The 20088-nt window shown below is 40.1% G+C and overlaps 1 protein-coding gene across 1 annotated transcript in view; it reads left to right on the top strand.

Moving 5' to 3' along the window:
- RAPGEF2 (Rap guanine nucleotide exchange factor 2) overlaps positions 1-20088 on the top strand; it is a 271237-nt gene that overhangs the window by 84744 nt on the left and 166405 nt on the right. Inside the window, exon 3 of the mRNA XM_045295760.1 lies at positions 3914-3970. Within this exon, the coding sequence (XP_045151695.1) occupies positions 3914-3970 (57 nt within the window). The remainder of the gene's footprint in view (positions 1-3913; positions 3971-20088) is intronic.

The raw sequence follows: 20088 nt of genomic DNA, 5'->3' as shown, positions 1-20088 counted from the left end.
GCCTAGCAGGAAAAATGCATACTACTACGAAAGCTCTGCCCAGCGAAGCCTTCTCTGTTTTTTTTTTGGGGGGGTGCCCCCTTGTATGTTAGTCTATAGTACCCACAATTAGTATGATATAGGTGCTTTTAGAACATTAAGAAATAACTACATTATTGTTAGTATGCTTTATTTAAGGATTTTAGGGAAGAACTATTTGCCTTCCTTAACAGTGTTTAAAGATGACAGTAATTTTGCTACATGCTAAAATATGATAAACCGAAGCTCATTACTGCTGAGTGGATTTCTGATGCATAGCAACTCTACCGGACAGAGTAGAACTGCTCCTTTGGGTTTCTGAGACTAACTCTTTACTGGAGTGGAAAGCTTCATCTTTCTCCTGAGACTGGTGGTTTCGAACTTCTGACTTTGTGGTTCGCAGACCATCTCATAACCTGCTATGCCAGATGATTTGATATGCTTTTTGAGGCTATAACTGGTAGTTTTGTGGTGAATGGATGATAGGGGTAGAAAGCCCAGTAATCCATTGTGGTCATTGTGAGAGCTGACAGTGGGATAATGAGGGGCTCAGAGTAGATTTTAGCAGTGGAGATGGTACGTTTAGCTAGTTTTAGAGTATAGATTTTTGTGGACAGGTACCTGCAGAGAGTTAGACTGTGAAGAAAAGAGGAGGCAAGGATGCCATCAGGGATTTTTTTAAACAATCGGATACAGACTTGAGAACAGATTTGGGGGAGAAATCTCTTGAGTTCTAATTTTGGCATTTAAATGTGAGATGGCTATTAGACACGTAAGTGGCTATGTTGAGCATTTGTTTGGCTAATGGATATCATGAGAGATCCAAACTGGTTCAGTTTTGAAGTCATTCATTTGTAGACGAGCTGAAAATCCACAGACTTGATGATGCTGTGTGAGTCCAGAGGAGAGAAGGGCTAGGGAGGACCACTAGAACCTGTGTAAGAGTCAGGCAGAGGGGGAGGGTGCGGAGATGGAAAATGAGACAGAAAAACAAAGCAAAAAGACAGTTAAAAGGAAAGCCAGGAGACTAAAGGGACTAAAGATGATATTGCTATAAAGAAAAGGGAATAATCAAATGCTGAGATGTGGCATTAAGATTAGAACGGGTAGGCTAGATAGTTGTTGAGCTTTAGCTTAGAGATTCAGAGCTCCAGAGAAGAGGGAAGCTCAAGGGGATGTGAGAATGGAAATGTAAAGGAGGTTTTCAGTTGTGGAAAAGCAAAATGTGGATAATAGCTGGAGGATGGTGTGAGATTAAAAGAGATAACCCTTCCCACAGGTTGGTGACACTAAAATGTGTTCATACGTTGGTCCCAAAGAGAAAGAGATATCGGTCATGATTCAGGTGAAGGGTTCAGGCTCAAAGGAATGGAGGGACTAATGTCAAAGAGCACCAGAACCAGGTGAGAAGTAAAGGAAATAGAATATGATACTTAATTTTCCAAGCGATACAAAGGGTTAACATGGTTGGCTCCTTACCTAAAGGCTGGATTTTTGAGTTAGTTCAAAGGTAACTTGAAAGAAAGGCCTCTTTAGACTTAAAGTGTGGCCCCCTTGTGAATATCCCCCAACCAGTTCAGATGAGGTACCAAAACCTGCCCAGGAGTCAGAAGTCTACAAAAAGATCCCTTAAGGACTTGTGGCTTTGCTCCCATTGCTGGTCTGTTGCATGCCCCTCTTGGTTTGCTCCCATGTAGGTCGGTCAGACCAGGCCCACTCCTCCTCCCTGAACTGTATCTTCAGTGCTGTCCTGTAGGCAGGGGATATAATGTCTCTAGCTGACGCCAGCCTTGCAGCCCTCTATGTGAAGGAGCTTCTCAGAACAGGAATGTTGCCCTCAAGCCTTGGTGCACTGGAATGAGGTCGACTCTCTTTCTCCCTTTCCTTTGCAGACAAGCAATACCTGCCCCTTGGGTGGATTAGTGCCCTGCTCCCCCATTGCAGTCTTTTTTCTTCCCCCACCCCTCTGTGGGCCATAAGGGCATACTTGGGGGAGAGGGGAAGAGGGAGTATTTCAGCCCAGGTACTGTTTGCATCTTTTTTCTTTTCTTTTTTTTTTGGATGACGTATGCATCATTGGGTTTGGTCACTGATGAAACACATAACTATCCTCTAGTTCTTTTAATATTTCCTCCCCTTACTAGGATGATCTTAGTTTTAACTCATTGATTTTGTTAGACCTGAGTATGTTCATTTGTATAATTAAGATCTTTAGATGCATGAAATCCAAGATAGATAAACCCTTCAGAAATAGTAATGGGAGAAATGATTCCCTGAGGGTATGGGAAGGCGGAAAAGGAACCAGTAGCAATGATGACTGCATAATCCCACTTAGAGGGGAACAAATAACGGAATTATAAGTGAATGTGTATATTGGATGGTGTAAGATACGGCAAAATATAAAACAGATATATAATATAATAATAATTTTGGGGGGTAGGGCTGGGGAAGGAGGGATAACGGGGATAACAAAGAGGTCAGGAAGAAAGAAAATGTTTTGAAACTGATGGTGACAGCAATTGTACAATTATGCCTGATCTAATTGAATTATGGATTGCTATATCTGTAAGAGCTCCCAATAAAATGATTGATAAGTATATATAAATATATATATAAAGAGAAAAAAAACATAGTGTTACATTGCAGAGAAGATCCCTGCTAACTATTTTAAAGTGTTCATGCTATCTTAACAAAAAGACAATAGAGAGCTTTACGTGAATACTACCTGTAGTAGTCACAGCCCCCCAAAAGAAAGACAGGTCTCGTAGTCAGCCTCTGAAAACGCAGCCCCAGTTCTCCTCTATCTAACACTTGCGGGGTCACCACGAGTCAGAACCATCTTTATGGCGGCTGGTTGTGGTTTATTTTTAGACCCATCACTGTGGCTGTAGTGTCTTCCTATGAAGGATCGATTTCATTCAGTCTCTTAAAAAGAACACAGCATGTGTATAGTGTTGTGTATTTTTGATCTAGTGGTCCCTTGTGGAGTTAACATTCAGTTGGAATTATTCCCAGTTTTGTGCTAGGGATTGAGAGAGTAAGAGTCTAAAGTAGGTTGGTGATAGTGGGAAGAGATTATTTTAAGTGAAATATCAAGAGAACATGGTCTCATTGGATTGACCAAACAGAGCGAAGAGTAGCTCTGAGTTGATGGCATGTGTGTCACATTGAAGAACAGTAACCTCATCGACTGAAATTGAGGCTTTGTTCAAGTGTTTTTTCACAGCTAATGTTCTTTGTTTATGAGTTCCTTCACAAGATATTGTTAATATTCTTTGTTTTGTACTTCTGTTGGTAAATTTTATTTGGGTTTAAATAGGACACTTAGTGAAGACACTATTCTTGAGATAATTTTGTGTGTTTAAACATTTATACATGCTTTTCCTAATTTCATAAAATTTTCCTCAGGGAGCTGAAATAACAAATCCTGAAGCTTATAAATTCTCCATTTAGTCACAAGTCATAAAAAAGACTGAGTTATTAAAAGCCTACTTTTGTCTGAAATTCCATACTGTTCAGTTCCATTAATAGAAGATGGAGAATAATGTCATCACTTTCAAAATCAATAGGTTTTCTTTTCTAACTTTGACGTTCCTTCTCATTCTGTTCAACTTAATTTATCCAACTGTTGTTTTCCACATGAAAAATACATACAACTTTTACTTCCCATAAAATAAATATGGTAAAGGTGACATCTAAATATTTTCTTTACTAGCATCTCTTTTTCAACTTGATGTAGCTAATGCAGGCTCCAAAGATAATAATCAATAAATGATATGACAAGGCAAATGACTTAATCTTAACATTCTAGGTTACTCATCTTATTTCACATTTTAACTAATAAGAATGTATTTTTAATTCTAGTTGTTGAACTCATGTCTTTATTTCTTTACAGATTAATGTGTGAAACTGTGAGATATGAAAGACACGAAGCAAATGAAGTTTTATACTAGTGAGTGTTTCCTTTCTCTTTGTACAAGGTGTAAAGTGAAATAATTTCCTAAGGGATCTTAATAGTTTGCTGAGTCTGGCTGAACTTAATTTTGCATTACGAATGTTAAACATTTCAACTGTTTTCTGTAATAAAGTAAAAGTTTACCATCCTTTACTGATAAGTTCCCTTCTGGATCCACATCTAAGCTTCACTTGTAGCTTGGCAATTTTGTTTGTTTGAACTGTTAACTACTCATATCTCTTTGTCCATAATTTCTTTTAAAAATAATATTGGTGTTCACCTCAGGATGAACAATGTATTTCTTTAAAAATGAATTGATTTCTAAGGAGTATGATAAATATCTAGTAAATAAAGTTTGGTATATTAGGGATATATAATTTATAGTTCGTTAGACATTATTTTATTAATGTTCGACATGGGTGACTATTACTATTCTGTTTACGTTCTAAGCACTACTTTTCATATCCTAGGGAATACTTAATAAAATAATCAATCACAGATTCTGCCTCTAGAGGGTGTGTGATTTTTGGTGGGGAGGTAGATATACAAGGAAAAAAGTACCCCCAAATCTTAAAAAAAATACTATCCCTGGAAATAAAGCTATGAACTAAGGATTAAAGAAACATAAGGAAACGACCCTTTAATTGGGTCTCAAAAGTTCTACTGGAAATAGAACTGGGGCTTAGAACCAGTTTGAACTGGTTGAGTCATGGCTAATGCAGTAAAATTGGCAACAGACCGAACTTTGTAAATGTGAGTTTATTGGGATAATAACCAGAATGGCAAACAATTGGGGGTTGAAGGCCTGAGACGAAGGAGTTGGAAAAGATGTAGGGACTCCTCTCAGGAGTCTGGGTGAGGAGAGAACTATGATGAGTCACATGCATGCAGCTCACACAGGTGGCCACCATCTTTGAGCCAGACATGTTTCTAAGTCTTCTAGTGAAGAGAAATGGTTGCTGTGCAATGCAGATTCTGCCCGTGTTTTCCAGGGAGATTGATTTCAAGTAAAGTCAGCTTATAATAGTTCCTGTTCCTGCTGTGGTTTCAGGAAACCACCCACATTTACAAATCTGCATCCTCTTGTTTCATTTTCTTGGCTATGACTGAACCAGGTTGAAGCTCTGCTAAGATTTTCTTAGCAAAGGAATAGGTTGTACAGAGACTCAGATGAACGAGTCTGGCCTGATATGTTTAATACTGGGACATTGTGTGGATCGTGATGATAAGTCAAGAGAAGAGGCAGGCTACAGTGATAAATAACTGCTTGTGAATATGTTGCTAAAAATTTGCCTTGCTCCTTTAGGCAACTGGAAAGGGTTTTTTCCCCTTCAGGTAAATAACATTTTATTGCAGAAAATTGTAAACATATGCAAATTAGAGAGAATATTAGAATGGATCCTCTTACTCTTCATCCAAAATTGTCAAGTCACGGCCAGTACTGTTTTGTCTCTTCATTTGCTCACTCCCAATTTCAAATGGATAACTTTGAAATGAATTTCAGCCATTATTATCAGTTCGTTTATAACGATTTGGTGTATGGCGTTAGATCAAAGTCTTTAAAAACAACATAACCACAACAGTAGCATCAACCGTGTTGATACTTTTGTGGTAATGTTTATTTTTTTATCCCCAAGCATAGAAATGACACCTTTAGCCCCCCCCCCCCCCCCCCCCCCCCACCTACTCAATAAAATATTAATGAAGTATAGAGGTGGATTGGATGAAGGATGGGCTGGGAGTCGAATTAGGAGACATTTCAGATAGTCAAAGGTGTTAAAGTACTTAAGCTTAATGATGAGAAGCCAGGGTTCAATTTAAAATGATATAAAAACCCCAAACCAAACTCATTGCCACTGATACCGACTCGCCGTGATCCAGTAAGGCGAGGTAGAACTGCCCCGTGACTTTCTGGGCCTGTAACTATTTCTGGGAGTAGAGAGCCTCGTCTTTCTCCTGCAGAGCAGCTGGTGGATTCAAACTGTGGACTTTGTGATTACTAAGGTGTAAGTAACCATTACGCCACCAAGGCTCCTGACAGATGATCAAGGTGGAAATCTCTGAATATTATTGACATTTATTGAAGCAGTCTAGTGGCAGTAAGCAACACTGTTCCATTATTTTGTGTGAAATGTGATGCTCGTAGTATTGACAGATGATGATGAGGTGAAAAAGGAAACATTTAATGAGTGTTTCCTGTGTCCTTTATACGCTAATGTCTTGTTTTATGTAAAGTAGTAGATGCAGTCCTCCTCGCTATCTTTCCAGGTAGATACTAGCATCATCTCAGTTTTACACACAAAAGCACTGAACCTGTAAGAGGATGCGAGCGCTGCTCCCGTTCCGCTGCTCCCCCTGCCAGCACCAGAGCCCAGGCCCTGGGATTTGCCAGCTGGGGCATCAGTATTTTCAGGCGTTTTCATAGGGTGATGCTGACGTTTATATACATAATGTCGCTTGGGTCTGCTGGAGCTGTTGCTCCTTTTTAACTTGTTGGAGTTAGGTGATGGTGTTACTAAGCCCCCAAAAGTCTAGAGATTTTTAAGAGATCATTGTTATGTACCATGAAAAATTCTCAGAGACCAACTGTAGATGAACTTTATTATTAGATCCTTAGCATTCTTCCATGTTTATGATTGAATCGGTGATCTCTGCTCTTACCAGTTTGTTGAGTGCAGTTTTGAAAAAGAATAGTCTCATTGTGCTGTATGTCAATCTGTGATAACTGAATGCTGTGACCCCTCTTTTTGGACCCGGTGTCCTTGCCTGATGGGGAACTGACTTGTTCCTTCTTGCTCACTCTTGAACCTAGTTGAACGCACACAATGTGGTCAGAATATCAAAGACTTTCAGATGTTCACTTTATGAGTAAGAGATGAGTAGTCATTTTCCTTGCTATGTTTGAATGCTGGTTGCTTCTAAGTCTATGATTTTAATAATTTCACCAGATAAATGTAATCATCTTTTGATCTACTTCCTTACCTCGTTTTTTATCATATATAAATATGGAAATGATAGTAGTAACTACTCCACAGGGTTGGTATGAAGATAAGATGCAATAATATGTAAAAAATGCTGAGAGAAGTTCATTTATAACATAAAATAAAATAACTGCTAATGTTATTGTCACCAATATTATTTTGATAATTTTCCTTTTGGGACTATGGTTTTTTTGTTAGGAAGAAATTATGAGAGTGGTGCTTTAACTCTCACAATGTAATTTTAACAAAATCACATTAAAAAATTGTTTTAAAATCGAGTTCAGGTTTGGAAGAGAGTTGTGGTTCTGATAAAATTCAATCAAGAAAAATTTAGAATTGCCCACATTGAATCTAATTGTATTCATTTGCAGTAGGATAGAGTTGGGTTTAACACATTGGACCAGTATATCAGCTAATTTCTCTTTTCCTTTTGTTTATTATTTCCCATATGCCACTTACTTTTTCAGTTCAGGAATCTTGAGAAGGATAATACAAATTAACCAGACAGACTGTAATTTAGATAGATCTTTATTTAGGAATTTAATCAGAAAGACATACACTTGTATGTAAAACAACTAGGTAAATAATAGCTTTTTAAAAATCATCAATAAGTACAAGGGTCCTCAACTGAAATTGGTTCTTGAGAGAATTCTTAGTCCCTGGAGCCACTGCCTGGTTACAACATGGATGGGATTTTAGGAGCTGTCAGTTCAGCTTAATTATTTTTAATGATCAGCTATCGACCATCTTCATTCTTTCAGTCGAGTGAGTTGATCAATGAAAGCACTAAAAACTGTTGAGTTCTTTTTGTTAAGTGTGCACAAGTATACCACTTTCTCAGTGTCCATTACTCTGAATCTCAGCCCCATTTTTCTGACTGATACTTTGAATTCTCAGAGTTCTCATCGCATTTTGTCCAGGAGTTTACTATTCCTCATTCCAGGAGAGAGAGTTGCTCATCCAATAAAAGAACTGCACCAAGACCTACTAAAAACATTTCCATTTCAATCTGTAGAGGTTCCGTTTAGAACTTCAAGCCTCAGCTGAGCCCGCATTGCGTTTTTCGTAGTCTTTTCACTGGTTGACAACTTTCTGTCCTCACAGCACTCAGGTAAAGTGTCTCTTCTTTCCCCAAGGTACTTCACCCAAGGTTGTCCCTTCCACCTCTGCCCACGCCTCCAGTTGGCACGATCTCAAACTTTGCTTTTCTGGTCTCTCATACCCAGTTTCTCAGTAGTTGCATGAGTTCCTTATTTCAGTCATGCCCCCATGTGGAAGGGATGGAAACTCCCCCTCTTTCCATACAGCATACATTCTCTTACCTTTGGTGAGCAGAACTCCATCCAGAATTCTAGTTATTCTTGCTCTCACCTCTATTCCCAACCCATGTCCCCACCGCCTCACCTGTAGATTCCAAGTATGGCACAATCTCTTCCACCTGTAAGCAATACCTCCTTTGACTTTTAAAAATCTCTATCTAGTTATTGTACAGTTTACGTTCTTCCTGATACCCTGTCTTATTTTTAAAATCGTGACAGCTGATTTTCACCAGTAGACTGACTGACTGACCTAGGTGGCTTTCGTTTTTCGGATCTTTAAAAATATGTGTGTATAAACACACTATGTCAGAATCTCATTTTCCTTCTCACCCAGTAAGATGCAACTATTATTTGAAGTACACTTTTGGGTTATGTTTTTACATCTTCATTATACATACGTGTTTTCTTAGAGAATGTGAAGTATTACTTTTTGCGTTTCTGCAATTATATTTGTACCCAACTTTAAAACCATTGTTTGCATGATGTACTGATTTCCCTTAGGTGTAGCTCACTTTAAAGAAGCTCTGGTGGCATAGTGGGTGGTGTGTCGGACTTACTGGAAGGTCAGCAGTTCAAATCCACCAGGCACTCTGGGAGGAAGATTAGTCTGTGTGCTCCTGCAGAGGTTAACAGCCTCAGTAACCCTACTGAGGGTCGCTATGAGTAAGAATTGACTTGATCGCTGGCAGTGAAAGCGAGTTCATTTTGGATTTTTTATAGTGTTCCATTTTATTATTACGTAATGATAATTGGTTCAAGCACTTCAATTTTCACTGTTAACCCACATCTCCTTGCCTTTGGTTGTTTTATACATTCATTTGGTGCTTTTGCTTAAGCTTAGAGTTTTAATGGTAGTTCTCACTGTGGTTTTTGGCTTTCATAAATCCTTTCTTACTATTATATATCCAAGGAAAACAACTGATGGTATTTTAAGTTACACTTTGTACTAAGGCCGGGTCTTAAAGATACCCTCCAGGAAACAAAGGCTATGGCTTGGTTCACACTTTTTAGGAAGGTCAAGCTTAATCCCAGCCTATTGAGAAAAAACAAACAAACAAACAAACAAACTGTGCCATCCAGTCAGTGCTGACTGACTGGTCTGTTTCCAAGACTGTAACCGTTGACAAGAGTAGAAAGGCCAGTCTTTCTCCTGAGGACCTGCTGCTGATTTCAAACTGCTGGCCATGGGGATTGCATCCCAACAGGTAACCATGACACCATCAAGGCTCTCTTCCAAAATGGGGCCATAGCCACAGGTGTATAAAGTACAGAATTACAGTTAATCACAGAAAGTCCAACATCTGTGTTTGCGATATTTTCACAATCAAGTTTTTAAGTGCCTTTAATACTTTATCAGTTCAGAAATCTTATTGACTTTACTGATTTATCATATCTGTTGGTACATAGCCTTTGTAATTAAGTCTCAGTTGATTGGACAATCAAGATTTTCTGAAAACAGTGTAAAAAGTACCCCGGCTATGAGTTCTTAAGTATAAAAGTCAAGTAATTTTCTTTCAGTTTAGAATTTGGGAAAAACAAAAAATTATACATTGAGACAGAGTTGCTCTCTACTTTAAAAAAATATCCCTTATTTTCACCACTGTTGGTATTTTGTATAACTTAAATACCCATAAATTTATATGCTGTAGTTGATATATCTACACATTGATATAAATCATACATTTATATATGGGATAATTTTATAATACATTATCACAGTTTTAAATTCTAAAATATATAACTTCATGTGTTAGTACAATTGGTGTGTACACTTGACATTTCTTTTGGTCCTGCATAACTGTGGACAGTTCTTCCTGGCCCTTACGGCATTCCGTTATCTAGAATACTTCCTTTGTGCCATCTAAAAATAAATACAGATGTCGTTGAGCTTATAATCTAGAATTCCAAGGAACCAAAATGCAAATCATGATTGGACGTTAAATTCAGTAGCAGAAGCGATGTGGTGTATTTGTGAAAATGGTGAGCATCTCTGTGTCCCTGCAAAGCCATCTGTGGGTTGAAAGGTGGCCATTGTTGTAATGCTTTTCTTTAAACCTCGGAACGCTTTGTTCATTCAAATCCTACTCAGTTGGTGTGTTCGTCTAGGTAGACCAGAGAAACAAATCCATAGAAACTCATGTGTATAAGAGAGAGTTTTATATAAAGGGTAATTACACATTGAGAAAACATCCCAGCCCAGTCCAGTCCAGATCAAGTCCATAAGTTGGATATTAGCCCATATGCCCAATACCAATCTATAAAGCCCTCTTCAGACTCACAAAACACATGCAGTGATGCCAAATACAGGAAGATCACAGGCCAGTGGGTTGGAAGTCTCACTGGTCCAGTGGTGGTGTAAGCATCTCAGCTCTGGCAGGGCTTTTTACGTGGCATCTCTGGCTCCAGAAGTCTGGCTCCATCAGCCTTGCTCCACTTGTCTTCTCCACAGGGATGTCTCACAGGGAGATTTTGGTTTTATTTACACTGAGTTGTAAGCCATACTGAAAGCTACCGTTCTTGATCTTTATCAACAAGTCCTTCAAGTACTCTACAGCAAGGACGATTGTGTTATCTCCATTATACAGGTTATAAGCCTTTGGAAGAAGCTGAGGAAGACTTTCTGGTTTCTGGTATATTTGATTTGCTGATGTTACCGAGACAGTAGATAAAGGAAATGAACCATATGATTTTCTATTTTGGGTGACTGGTGCTTGACCCTGTCAAGTTTCTTGTTGGTTGTCTCCATTTATCCTTTGTCACCTTTTTTGCTCTTCTTCTTCTTCTTCTTTTTTCAGCTCAAAAAAACCCAAAAACAGGTTTATAGATGTAGGTGATAAGAATGCTGTCTCTATTCTCATGAACCCCCCCAAACTTAGTCACCAAAATATGGTGCTCTGTGTGTAAGGAGCCGTGATTGGAGAGGGGGGTGGGAAGGGCAGTGGATGCAATTTGTGCTGCTCGCTGCAGTCTCAGAAGCGCACAGGGGCACTTCCATCCTGTTTCGTGGGGTTGCTATGAGTTGGAACCATCCTGATGGCAGTGAGTGTGTGTGGGTATTCTGACCAGTATGATGTAACCGTCCCTTCTACAAAAAATTAGGGAAAATGGATTTTTGATGCTATATATGCTTCTCAGCTGTACCCAGTTCTTCTGTGAGAACTGTATCACCAGCTCTTCCTGAAGGGTCTCTATAAAGTATTTTTCTGGATAATTGACCAGTGCTCATGGGTACTCTTATTCACCAATGATTACTGTCCTTTTGCTTCTCTGTGCCCTGAACCCCTCACTAATGTTGCTCATGTGAAATGCTGTCTAGGTACTTCCTCCCTCCTCAGGACCACATTCGGACTGTCTCAGTGCCTTCTTCATGCTGTTTGGTTGGAATCGTTTTGGAGATCACTATCGGTCTCAAATGATTTGACTTTTTTGTGGGTTCTATCAGTTTCTACTTACCTCCTCTCCAAAAGACTTAGATGGCTAATGTTTCTACTTGGTAGGAGGGTCTTGTTTGAGGCTGGATGTTATGGTGGGCTAGATGTCTTTGCCTAAACAGCCCCCTCTCCCAATCCAATTTACCCACAACTCTTTTCTTCTGCCCTCCCTCTATAGACCCTTGCCTTGATGGTTGCCAGAAGCAAAAAAAAATTGACAGATTGAGCTCCATTTGTAAGTTTTTATTGTATTGACAGCTGGATAAAGTAGCATTTTTTAAAAGTTCCTTTTTTGCCCTCTCATATTTGGTTTTTCCAGATGTAATCAGTTTTCTTTTTAATTTTGTAGCTTTCTTCTTTCCAGCATCAGCAACGTTTCCGTCTAGTGACCAACGTCAAGTGATCCCCTTATATTGGCTTCTTTACAAATGGGGATGGAAGATAGGAGAACACACACAGCTCTTTTATGTATAGACATCACCACCTTGTGGATCTCTAGAAAATTACTCAGAGATTTGTTAAGCTTGCCTTCATTTTCCCAGTCACTTGTAAATTGAAATGCCCATTGTTGACTTCTGTATACTTGAATACCATGTCTGAATTGGTGGTTAGCCAGTGTATCAATTCGTAAAGGAAATATCTGAAAGTCAACTATAAATTATGTAGAAGTATTTAAAAAAGTGAATGGAGAAAGTTTCTGAATATAAAACTTGTGATACTCTGGTACCTCTCTGGGTACCTGAGATTATTGACTATTTGAACCCAGCAGCCACCAACATGAGAAAGATGTCATTGTCTGGTCCTGAAAAGACTAATCTCAGAAACCCCCTGGGACAGTTCTGCCCTGTCCCGCACAGTTGCTGTGAATAGGGGCTGACTCAGTGGCAGTGAGGTTTGCTTGTTTATTTTCGTGCTGAATGTGAGCATGCACACAGTCCTCTGTGGACCTAGTAGGTGATTGCCGTACTCTAATCTCAGAGGAGATGGTAGTTAAGCTGGTGCTTGGAGGACACATTTTGGTAATACAGCAGTCCCTAGATTATGAGTCATTTCTGTTCCCAAATCACATTTGAACTTAAACAGTTTGTATCTAACCTTCTACATTCTTGTTTGTGTAGTGTGTAGACACACTTTTCTATGCATAAAAAGATTAAATACATACTTCTAGTTAAGCTAAAACATCTATAACACATCAATGCAATAACGTTTTGTCACCTCTCACAAAGACCCCCCCATCTGTTAGTACAACCTCAGGTTGGTAGGATGTGAGTGTCTGGCCAGCAGCTACCATTGTTAACTGGGTGAGATCTGTGAGACATTGGTGCTGACAGAGCAATGTGGCCCTGGAACCTGCTGCTGTGCTGTGGCCACTTTATGACAGTGCTACAAAGTACCATCATACAGCTCTTGTACAGGTAGGGGTGCAGCCTAGAGATATGCTGCATACTGGGGTGTGACTAGCCAGCCGTGGGGAGAAAACCTAGGGTGGGTTGGAATTTTTTGTGGCCCGTGATGCTTTGAAATAAAATGAGAATAGAAAAAATTCTTACGAAGAAAATAGGGTGTAGGGGAGATCAAGGCAATACCGTGCACACAATTCCCTTGTTAACCCTTGAACTACTGAAGACAAGTATGCACGTGGCCCAATGCCTTTCTTTCCTGGGGGCCTGTGGATGTGTCTAAATGTGCTAAGTTCCAGCGACGTTTGGAAGCGATATGTCTGCCACTCTCAGTGTCACGTCATGTAAACAGACCCCAATAGCGAAAAGGTTAAAAAGAGCGCTCTGGGTTGTGCTGTTATGAATCAGACCTAGCGGCAGCGCTAGTTAATATTTTTAGAGAGAAGCCATACGATTATGCATCATGTTTGTCAGCTGTCCAACGTTTTGTGTTTTTTATTAGTTACTTTGTTATATTTTCCGGTCACAACATAAGAGGTAAGTGAAAACTAGTAGGAGGAAAGCGCCGGCAAGTCTCGGGTGAAAAAGAATAATTTTAGTTTTATAAATACATTAAATCCATGTTCCTGAATCCTCACTTCAAAATATAAATTTGTAAATGTGATGTGGTTCCCGTGAATCTTGGCTGTTGCACCAAATGGCCCGCATTTTAATTGAGTTTGACACCCCTGGTCTAGTCTCTGTCTGCAAGACTTTCTGCTCAGTACATGTCAGTTTCCTTCTTCCTTTATTTTTTCCTTCTGAGAGCATGAACTGCAGCCTGAGGGGAGTGAAGTAGAAAGATAGATTTAGTTATCTACTTTGTTTTTAATAGAGCTGTAGTACTAGTTCATTTACTGATCTAAGAATTATTATTGGGTGCTTTTGTGTTGCCAGTGGGTTTTAGTTTCTAACTCTGAATACTGTAGATGTGCTGTTATCTGAGTTAGGATATAATGATGCTATGATAGCATGCTATAATGCTGCTATAACCTGAAGTTAGGAGTTTAGTCCTCCTGCCATAGTCTGTTATGTGCTGGGCTCCTCATCACAAGGTTAGCAGTTTGAAACCACCACAAGGTCAGCAGTTTGAAACCACCAGCTATTTCATGGTAAACAGATGAGGCTTTCTACTCCCACAAAGGTTTACAGTCTCAGACACCCACAAGGGGCAATTCCATTCTGTTCAATAGAGTTATTTTGAGTCAGTATAGATTCAGTGGCTGTAGAGGAAGTGGCCTACATTTCGAAGGAGCGGAAAAGAAAGTTTGTTCAAGGACCTTGAGACATTGGTAGAAAAAGAATATGGTATCGCTGAACAGGGTGAAGTTTGTTGTATAGGATACATTCTTCGGAAGCAGAAAGTAAAGGGCAGAGATGTTTGTAGGGGCGGAAAGGAGATAGAACCAGTGTTTCTGTGTACCCACTCTACAAGGACATGTCATTTATGTCCTTTCCTTATAGCAGAGTCGCTTTGTGAAAAACTATTGATGTCCACATGTTGTGGTTGAGGAACCGGAATCTCAGAGAATTTAGTTTCAGGGTGACATGGAAGAGGTTATGTCCTACAACCTTGTCTTTTTTCCATTACACCATCTATTGCTTTCTTCATGTGCTGGATTTTGTCTGGCTAAGAACCCGTGGACTGTTAGGAAAAGCTGGTCATGATCTGATTTACCTGAACAACTCATGTTAAAAACAATAAAAGCTCCCCAAAACTTTAATGGGAGATTTATTCTGAGCAGTTATTCTGTATGCATATGTGGAAGCTGTTTTGATTCCAGAGAAAGCAGATGGCTCAAAGAAGTGGGACTCTTGAAGAGAAGAGGATGGAATATAGAATCCACTACTGCTAATCTTTATTGTAAATATTATTTTTTAATGAGTCACAACTATAATAATGACCACGTACTGGTAAGCTATGATTAAATACGCCCCCCCCACACACACACACACAAAATGACCGCAATGCCAATGGATATAAGACAGAAAGAAGAACATGTTCCAAAGTCGATTGTGATGATGATTGTACAACTCTTCTTAATATGTTTGAACTATTGAGTTGTGTTAACTAAAACTAAAATTTTAAAATTGACTAAGGCTGATCATTATTATACTATCACATAGAATGTTCAGAACCTTTCTTCACAATAGAAGCTTATGTGAATTCATGTTTATTGTAAATGTTTAAAAAATTTTTTTCTTGTGAACTAAATGAGAGAGGAGTAGCTAAACTTAACAAGGTGGAGTGAACCTTGTTTTTACTGGGATCTGCTGATACCTGTTCACGTCAGACCTAAAACTCACTATCAAACAGATTTTGACTCATGACCACCCTTTGGGACACAGTAGAAAGGCCCCAAAGGGTTTCCAAGGCTGACCCCTTTTTACAGAAGCAGAGTACTGCACCTCTCTCCTGCAAGGCGGCAAGTGGGTTGAAAATGCTGACCTTTTGGCTAGCAGCTGCACCAGCAGGACACCAGACTGTTTGGGGCTTGATTACAATTAATTTGACCCATCACCACCCAAAAAACCAAGGGAATCTGAGACGTCATTTAGGAGGTTTGCTGACCTGGTTGACTCTCCTTTTCTAATAGTCCATAACAGATTTCATTCCTCTCGATGAGTGTCAGGTAGGCAGTTTTATGATTTATATTTGTTATCTGTGGATAATAAAAACCTTAAAGTCAAAGTAATATGTCTCTTATTAATTTTCCTATTCAGCACCAATAACTGAAATACATGTCCAGCTTCTGCTAGGCATACACTTAGTTTCTGTCTTCACAGAAGTACAGTATCTCAGGCAGATATGAAATCATTGAAAGTGTATGTATGGATCGTGATAAGAGTTTTAGGAACACCCAATAAAGTGATTAAAAAAGAAAAAAAAGAAAAATCATTGAAGGGAAAAGCAAAACAGCGAGATGCTGATTCACAGCGAACCTGTAAGACTGGGTAGAACTGCCCCTGTGAGTGTCCGGGACTGCAACTCTTTACAGGAATACAGAAGGATGGGATTACCCATCCTCCCATGGAGTAGCCAGTGGGTTTGAACTGTTGACGTTGCAGTTAGCAGCCCAACTCATAACCACTACACCACCAGGGCTCCAGAGTTAAATGAGATGAATCAGGATTCTGATTTGGAAAACAGCGGGTGAGAAGAGTAGCATTTGAGGATCCCTTTAAGGAAGGATGTGACGTAGACCGTGGAGAGAGGCAGGCTTTTTGAAGAGCAGTTAGGATAGGCTGGAAGTAGCCTGGGTGGGTTTGTGATGGGGCACAGTGGAAAATGAGATGGGAGGCACGGAACAAAATGATGTGTTTTCCTCTTGCCCGTTATTTATTCTAAGTCTAAATCTGACACTCCAGCTTAGATTTGGAGTACGGACAAGAACAATCATACATTTTGATCATTTCAGAGGTTTTCTGTCTCTTGATACAGGAAGATGAGTAAATCTCGCTCCATTTTTGGTCTGTGGTTTTTTTGGATTTGTATTGTTGTGGCTGTTTGCTTTGCTTTGTTTGGCTCTGTGGTTTTTTTTCTCTCCTGTGGGTGGATCGTGAAAGCAGGAGCCTCTCAGACTGCCTCCTTATGCGTTAGGCTTCTGTGGCTTTCATTTTGTCCATTGTAGGATGAGATCATACTTGGCATTAAACCACTTGCATCATTGTACTTCTTAGCGTGAGCTGAAAATCATACGCATTTTGTAAGTGTCTATTTTGGGCTGATCAGAGAGACCTGCAAAAGTACTGTAGCACTTTGCTATGTGTACCTCTTTAGTCATCTCCATGTCTGTCTTTTCAGTCTATTATTGGAAGCGGCGCTGGTGGTGTAGTGGATTATGTGTTGAGCTGCTCACCGCATGGTCAGCAGTTTGAACCTAAGAGCCGCTCCTCTCCAGAAGACGAGGCATTCTGCTACCGAAAAGATTCACAGCCTGGGAAATTCAAAGGGGCATTTCTGCTCTGCCTTATAAGGTCTATATGAGTTGGCAACAACGTGATGGTAGTGAGATTTAAGTTTATTTATTACCAGTCGCATGTTGTTTGAAAATGCTTAACTCTGAAACCCCTCAAAACTGACATTGGCCGCCCAAGAAATCATCCACTATGCTACCAAGGCACCTCCTCAAAAATGCATTGTCAGGGTTAAGTTTTCAGTAGCCTTTGAAGGGGCTTACTAGCTCATGAATTTAGAACAGAAAATAATTATTTGAAAAAAAATTTAAATTGTGCCAGCTAATAAGTCACATAAAACCAGTCCCATGAGTAGTTCTGTTGAACTTCAAGCGTGGAAAAGTTGATGGGTTTTTCAAAGTATAAAAGTCAAGTAAGATATTTGTTTGAAAGGTACTTTGGGTCTCCCATCTACTCATCAACTACTTGGGGGAGTGGGTAGCACAGGTAAAGCCTGGGGACATGCTTTTTGTAAAGTTAAATCCCAGATGGGTTTTTTTCCTTCTGCCTTAAAAGTTTGAAAATCACTGGGCAAAATGAAATCTCAGAATCAGTCGTAGGAAAATATTATTATTAATCTCTTAGCAAAGTTCACAGTGTGTGAGGGAGATCTCAGATTCCATTTGCCTGTCCTAAAGTATAGAGATATTTGCTGCTACTGTTAATGATGTCCTGTTTGCATAGCTTCTTTTTTAAACTTAAATATTTTGCACATGTGAAAGTGCTTTATGTAAAACCCCGTGGTTTTACACTGAGAAAAGGAGTATTTCCAGGTCACGAAAGGGAAGCCGTTTGTATCCATTACTAGTATACTGCCTGCATGGGGAATCGTATGCTCGCATTCATTAATGTCTGCACATCCGGTCCAGTGACATTGACTTCATTCTTCATGTTGTCAGAATTCTCACTTCCATTCTGATTGTTTCATTCCCATATCCGTCATCTCACTGCCGCTCCCCCCCCCCCCCCACAGTTTTACTTTTTGAGCTAGCTTGCTTTTAAGAAGTAACTTAGGGGCTAGTTTCAGTTTAAGGTAAAAGAGTATCTCAGTACAATGATCATGATTTCTTCCAGTCTCAGTGGTCCAGTAAGTCTAGTGTATTTGAGACCTTGCAGGTTTGTCCCACATTGTTCTCTCTCTATCCAGATCTATCTGTTGTGAGACTATCTTCGGAACGTTGAGTAGTGGTAGCCAGCCACGATCTAGTTCTGATTTCAAGGAAAGAAGAGCCCACCCTTCATGGACACAGTTCTGTAGTCTGGCCCCTTCTCTGATTCTTGGGTCCCTCCTTTCTCATTTGCTCTAGAACAGGCACGGGGAACCATTTTTCTGCCAGTGACCATTTGGAGTTTATAACATTCTTCGTAGGTCATCCTGGTCAAACCTGGAATTTACTCACCCCTTGTGGTGACTGGAACAGCCTCTCTTTGGTGAGGCATGTGGTGTTTACTGTGGTATTGATTATTTTGTGGGCCATGTGTGCTGTGGGCCAGCTGTTCCCTGCCCTTGCTCTGCAGCATAGGTTCCCAAACTTATTGGGATACCACCCCTTTAAAAAAAAAATTACTCAGCGATGCCTTGCAGTTAAGAAATTTTGTGCAATAGCCCATAATCTAGGATACAGTGTAGATACTGTCCGCACTGGATTCATGTTCCCAAGCCCCCAGGGGGCGATGTCACCCACTTTAGAAACAATGCTTTTACGGGAATAGAGACCAGTGGCTACACTGTTTTGTTAGCAGCTGAGGCTATATCCTAACTAGTACATCTGGTAAAACTGACATTATAAAATCAGAATAACTATGACAAAGGCACAAAAAGCAAAGGCAAAGAAGAAGTAGCTTTTTTTGCAGCTCTTGTTTTCAGAGACCCCCAGCATGCAGTAAATGGTAAATTGGGTTAAGGTTTATACAGTTGGAATGAGTGTTCTTTGTTTTCTCTCTCTGTAGTTTCTAATATATTTTATGATGGCCACACAGAAACTCACAGGCAAAATTCCTGATGAAAAGATTCATTAAGAAATTAAGGGATTGTAATTCCACCGAGAAATGCTCTCCACAGTGGTTTACCAGGACATGTACCAAAGTTTCAGGTGTACGAATAAATGACCAAAGGGCCATACCACTCTGCTGGAAGCCTCTACCCAAAGGCATCCACTCCCTGAACTAAGTGCCCAGGGGCATCCCACCCCAGTAAGCCTCAGCTTGAAGGGACGCCGCGCCACTTGCATGGGTCAGTCAGTCCATTTACCCAGTTAAGTGCCCAGAGTCATCCCCCACCACAAGCCAGCTTCTTGCTCAGATGCACGCAGCTTGCTCTGTGGATTGGGAAGTCCATCACTCTGTTCCATACGCCGGCTCCCTGTCCTGCTGCTGCTCCTCTGATGCATACCAGTCACCTTAGTGGATCCTGTAGGGTCACTGCCCAGGGATGGCAGGTCTCAAGGATGAGCTTCACTCCTGGCTTTTGCTGGTAATGAGATCCCTCCTGCTGATTCTCAGAGGTCTCATTTTTATATTTATTTATCTATTTTAAATCATTTAATTGGGGGCTCTTACAACTTTTATAACATTCCATACATCAACTGTATCAAGCATATTTGTACATATGTAGCCATCAGCATTTTCTAAACATTCACTTTCTGTTGAGCCCTTGGTAACAGCTCCTCTCCCCCCACCCCCCATGACCCCTTGATAAATTATAAATTATTATTGTTGTCATATCTTACAACAACCACAATCTTCCTTCACCCACATTTATGTTGTTCGTCCACTTAAGGGCAGGGGAAGGTATCATTGCTGTCAATTCCCTCTTCCTCCCTTCCTTTCCCCTCCTTCCTTTTAAACACCTTGTATCACTGCTCCCATTTCTGTTCCTAAGGGGTTTATCTGCCCTGGATTTGGTGTGTTGTGAGCTCTTATCTGTACCAGTGTATATGCTCCAGTCTAGACAGAACTGAAAGACAGGGTTGGGGTCATGATCGATAG

Source organism: Echinops telfairi, unplaced genomic scaffold (assembly GCF_000313985.2).
Source record: "Echinops telfairi isolate 266 unplaced genomic scaffold, ASM31398v2 ScPeMD7_5868;HRSCAF=6743_0, whole genome shotgun sequence".
NCBI classification, from domain to species: Eukaryota; Metazoa; Chordata; class Mammalia; order Afrosoricida; family Tenrecidae; genus Echinops; species Echinops telfairi.
The sequence above is the reverse complement of the archived record's forward strand: the minus strand, read 5'-3'. Positions and strand labels throughout refer to the sequence as shown.